Source organism: Pleurodeles waltl, chromosome 6, assembly GCF_031143425.1.
Source record: "Pleurodeles waltl isolate 20211129_DDA chromosome 6, aPleWal1.hap1.20221129, whole genome shotgun sequence".
NCBI lineage: Eukaryota > Metazoa > Chordata > Amphibia > Caudata > Salamandridae > Pleurodeles > Pleurodeles waltl.
Genome location: NC_090445.1, coordinates 403,082,957 through 403,088,729, shown reverse-complemented (window position 1 = coordinate 403,088,729; position 5,773 = coordinate 403,082,957). Strand labels below are relative to the sequence as shown.

Genomic DNA, 5,773 nt, shown 5'->3' with positions numbered 1-5,773 from the left:
CAGTCTACCAGGGTTCTTTTGGAAGAACCTTTAACTGGGGCAACCAGTGCCTGTTCACCTATAGCATAGTTGGTTGCTGATGCTTTAACAGTGGCTACATTTTGTCACTTCTGTGCAGCTCAACATGTACTGCACGGGCAGCAGCACAACACCAATGAACTCTGTATCTCAGCTAATTTCCAGTATGCATAGTTAATCAGCCATTGTTATACCAGTTACTGTAGAGCCTTACTGGCTGTCTCACATAATACAACAATGTAGCTTGATTCTATAACATGATATGAAGCTGCAGAACTGCATGCCAGGGATCTCACTAATTTCATGGTCAGAAAATCGATAAATTAGACATCAATTTACCAGCTTCAGTTTACACTCCCAGGCACCTTTTCAGAAGACATTATGAACTCAGCAATAAGAGTTTTCCAATAATACTGTTTTTTCAAACAAATTAGATAATGGAGCTTGAACTAGAACATAGGGACCTTTCAGAAGAGCTGGTCCTAATGCCTGATATTTTTGACACTGAAACATTAACTCTTTTGCACAGGATGAGAAATATCCTAATTTATTCATCTTTCAAACACACCCAGTGACTCAATACTTGCCCACAAGTAACCTTCCAAACATTACAGCTAATACGTCCCTCCACCCAAAAGGTTTTTATTCATGTCCAAAATCTCAACAATAGCCGAATTTCAGATGGTTGATAGCCACTCACACATCCATGGTCAAACACAGATTGAAAGTTAAAGACTCTTTCCTTAAGTGTTGTTGTATAGACAGCCACTGAGCATGACTGGTACTTAAGTAAATGATTTATTTATGGAATATGTTCATTTTCAGAAAGCAGAAGGGGATCAATTCAATATGTACATCACAAATCAGTCCGAGGTGACCGAATTCTTTCTGGTGGGATTTCCAAACACAGAGCAGCTGGAGATATTTTTTTTCTTTATCTTCGGTACTATATACGCCTGGACTGTCACAGCAAACATCGTCATTATTCTTGTGGTGAGGCGGGACCGTCATCTCCACACACCTATGTACTTCTTCATCTGTAACTTATCACTACTGGAGATCTGGTACACAACTGTGACAACCCCCAAACTGATGGCCAACTTCCTAATGAGGAGTAAAATGATTTCATTGTCTGGATGTATCGTACAGTTTTATGTCTTTTTCTCTCTTGGATCCACTCAGTGTCTTCTGCTGGCTGTAATGGCCTTTGACAGGTATTTAGCTATATGCAACCCTTTGCGATACAATGCGGTTATGACTCGCAGTGCATACTCTTGGGCTGCTTTTTGTTCATGGGGCACGGGGTTTGTGTCTATGCTGGTACCATGTATTTTAGTGTTGCAGCTATCCTTTTGTAGCTCAAATGTAATTAACCATTTTTTCTGTGATGCCGATCCTTTGTTGAAGCTCTCTTGCACAGACACCAGGCTGATTGAAATACTGGACTTCCTTCTAGCTCTTACTATTGTGTTGAGCTCATTCATGCTTACCGTGGTCTCATACATTTACATTATCAGCACTGTTATGAGGATTCCTCAGTCTAGAGGCCGAGGTAAAGCCTTCTCCACCTGCAGCTCCCACCTCATCATTGTGGTCATGTTTTATACAACAGTGACTTTCATGTACATCAGACCAAGAGCACAGTATTCGGAGATGAGCAAAGTGGTATCTGTGTTTCATTCAGTTGTCACTCCTCTCCTCAATCCTTTCATTTATACTCTCAGAAACAAGGATGTGAAAAATGCCATTACAAAATTAATAAGGCAGGATACCTTCCAACAAATCATAGTTCAGAGGAGAAACAAAGATAATATAACAGTTGTATTCTAGAGTGCATCATCATCAACAGCTATAGGAAGGGTAACACGTCCCTGTTGGATGTCTGAGATGTCAAAGTATTTGAATCCATGAGGAAATATGGTAATCTGCAGAAATTCCTCAAATACAAGATACACTTGACACAAGCTATTTAATGACTATTGATAGGATTAAATAAATAGCAGGTTATTTTTATAGTAGGCAAAAGAGAAAGCAGCAAACATGCAAGAGTGATTTATTATGCTGGGTTATTTTGGTAGCAGTATTTACAGAAAAGTGAATTGCACATTTGAAAGTTAGCATCCAACTCCAACCAAACTCCACTAGTACTCCGTTCCTGTTAATTCATGCACATAATTTACCGGTTCAACTTGCATGCACAATTTGACAAGCTCCATTCTTCATTTGCATCCCCTTCTCAGTCACGTCCTACCTTATTTCCCCCCTTAGATGTGACTACCCCTGCTTCGGTTATGCATAAAAGCAGTTAGAATAATACGGTGGCTTTTTAAAGTACTATCTTACCGTCAAAGGTGAGGTCTACATCACAGAAATATCCACAGTAAACTAAATAAATAAATGAACTGTAATACAGGCATTATACTTTAAATATGTTTCGTGTATTTTAGCTGTTTGAAAAGTAATCTGCTTTTTAACTGTAAGATTCTGGACTTGTTTCTTTTTAGGTCTTCTGATAGGCAGCTTCAGCTGTCTGGCAAGACCTGTTATTTCTAATACACACACCATGAAACACACCCTGCAATACATAATACTACTGTACATACATATAAACACCTCACAGCACAAAAACACATATGCATACACATATATAGACACATAGGGGATGGAGCTTTGGGTAAACCCTCCTCAGCCTTTGGCTTGTTGGGATGAGGCCCCTTTAATGATTGGCTGGATGACTGTACAGTGCATTTTAGATCAGCCCTAAGCGCATCTTGGATATCCACAATTTGATAGGTGTTTTACATTGATGAGGAAGCTAAGAAAGTACTTTCTCTCAGGCAAGATGTTGCCTCTGTGTGGCACTGGTTTCTCCATTGTTGCTATGGGTACTTGGTAACATGCTCCCATTCTGCTTCTGTATGCTATTATTGGAACAATAAGTAACAATTAAAAAAAATCCAATTGACAGTGGCATAGAAGTTAGCATAGGGTGACTTACAGACCTTCATTTAAAAGCCTGAAGGGAAAATAACATGAAAAATGTGCATGTTTGAATCATGGCTGACAATGTGGCCTCCATTCACATTTGACATCATGTTTTGACATAAAAGACATAAAAGATGTTATGCATTTATATTTGAGTAAACTACTAACATGAACTAACATTGAAAGAATTATTTTTAGAAAAACAGTAGAGATGAAGCACATTAAGAGTATTAAATGAACATGAATGAACTGTACTTTTATTGATTTAAGTGAATTTATTAATGTGGGTTATATGGGTGCAGAAAACTGAATGCACGATTAAATTGTGTCCTAATATGTTGTGAATAACGTTTGCATTTAAATAATTTGTTTGCCTATTTGATCGAATTTGTAAGATGTGTAATAGGTTTTATATGTATTATTTGCACGTGAATGTATTTAGGCTTTCTTAGTGGAACTAGGCCTGAAGATTCATTTTGCAGCAGTAGAGGATAATTACTTGTTTATTCTGTTTCCCTCCGAACTGAATTTTTCCCCCAGGTTTCTGACGTGTTGTTGATTGTCCTATTGTATTAAAGACAGAGAGCATGTCTTGATAAAATTACAAATGTAACAGTATTTGTCCTGGCTGTTGAATAAGACAAGAAACTTATTCATTTCAAATGAGAACTGGTCAACTCATTCTGTGAGTTGTGAGATAGGATCCCAAAGTTATAACATACAAATAAGTACCATATTTTGGCAGAACTGTATGAATTCATCATAATTACCATGCATCTTTCCTGAGAAAATCCAGAATACTTGCAAACCTGATGGGCTTGTAGAATTCTTATTGGAAATTGATACTAGTGCGCAAGGTAAGCCGACCTGGAGTACCAATTGGAAATCTTAGACATTTATAGTTAGGGAAGAGACTTTTTAAACTTTTAGTCAGTTCAGTTCTGTTGTTGAGTTAGTGAGCTTGTTAATGACCCTTGATATGGTGCTGCTCTCTCTCTTTTCCTTAATCCCTATGATGCTTAGATGTCTTCTGAAGAATTAAAGTTATCAATCCTAAATTGCCCCACTTACTTACGATGTTCAGTAGTAATATGCCCAATAAGTTCTGAACAGTTGGCCTGTTCTATGTGCCGCTCGTGGTCTGCACTGTCCTGATGCTGCTGTCTACTAATGCTGCGCAATGATGAACACTCTGCTGGATGAAACTTCCCTGTCTGCCGTCCCACTAGGAGAAGTGTAATCTAAATGTGGTTTCTTGTTTCTTTTCAGCTTAGATAATTAACCCAGTGTATTTTTACAGTGAGTAACCCCAGTTAGATGATTTTTCCGCATACATTTTGCCTTTCCTTTTGTTTGCCCAAATGTGTTGGCCCATTCCATTACATGTAAGTCCAAATTCGTATAAGAAATAAGGATGGCCCATTCCTGAAAACTAATTATTATTAACCAAAGTTTGATGATTTACTAATGTCATCATCATCTGCTTTGAAGTCTGACTTTGATGTGCATATTTTAGTCATGTCAATCTGCATTATACTTTTGGAGTGTCTAATAGTATTGTTTGGTAGGCTTAATTTCTTTTCATGGTTTTCATGCATATTTATAACATTTATGCTACATTAGCTTTGTGGTTGTAATAACGTTTTTAAATGTTATTCACTTTGGAGTTTCGTTTTATGGTTAACATTGGTTATGGTTTTTAAAGTATTTATGTCTACATGTTATTGATTTGTGATAAATGAATCCAATTACCACATTCCTCACTGAGTCCCAAGATCCGGTCGACTTCTGGTCGTGGGATAAGTCATGGTGTCTCACCAGATTAATTGCGGTTTCTGAACCCAAGGTGGGAAGAAGACGTCCGTGGGTGCTCCACCAACAGGAACCTAGGGAGCTGCTATGCGCATGTTCTGTGGTTGCAGTATCATTCTGTGGCATGCTCTTTCATCTATATATCCCATGCAGTCTTAAAGTCCTGTCCGCCCATTAATATCACCTTTGCGACTCTAACAGGGCTGAGCTAAAGATTTACTAGTGTGAATACAAGAACCATCTCTGGGGTATTGTGACAGTATTACATGGTGAGGACTTACTCCCACAACACATAATAACCTACAAGTACATTCTTTACTACTGTAGAGCTTAATGATCTGTGGGATGACAGTACAATAGCTGTACAATGGCCAAGTTTGGAACCTCCAAGAGAAATGCATAGTTGTGTACTGTCTCCTAAAGTAAAGGTTAAATATGATGATGTAATTACTTTTCTGAAAGGCAAGGTTCCAGCCAAAGATATTAATTAATTGAAGATTAATCAGACTTCACAAGAGGCAAAATAGTCAGTGTATGCCTATTATGAGTGTTCAAACAACACAGTGGACAAGAAAATTAGATAAAGAGGAATATGAGGTTCTTTGTGTCACACTTTTTTCTTGGGTTGAGACCAGAGATTAGTGTGCAAAGACGAAAGAATGTGATTTGCTGACTGACAAACCCTGGGCTATATAAGACTCTCTAGTGACAGCAAGAAATGAAGCACTAAGCTCAAAGTGAATTCCATGCTTGCACAAAGAAAGCTGGCTCAGAAGGATTTCCAGAATCCCTTGTTTGCAGAAAACCCAAATGGAATGCAGGGTGTTGGGTTACAAGGTGGAACTCAAGGTGCTCAAGGAGGAGTGGTTGTCACATAGGATAGAGGTAGAGGTGTTCTGATTGATCTAAATTCTGGTATAGATATTGCAGCTTTGAAGAAATCAACACCTTGTTATTT

The 5,773-nt window shown here is 38.2% G+C and overlaps 1 protein-coding gene across 1 annotated transcript; it reads left to right on the top strand.

Moving 5' to 3' along the window:
• The first annotated feature begins 867 nt into the window (after positions 1-867).
• Positions 868-1,848, top strand: LOC138301599 (olfactory receptor 287-like). Its single transcript, XM_069242117.1, has one exon. The coding sequence runs from the start codon at positions 868-870 to the stop codon at positions 1,846-1,848; it is 981 nt and encodes a 326-aa protein (XP_069098218.1).
• The last annotated feature ends 3,925 nt before the right edge of the window (positions 1,849-5,773 follow it).

What these genes read in the sequence shown, in the direction of transcription:
- LOC138301599 (XM_069242117.1), top strand. Translation starts at nt 868, where the DNA reads ATGTACATCACAAATCAGTCCGAGGTGACCGAATTCTTTCTGGTGGGA.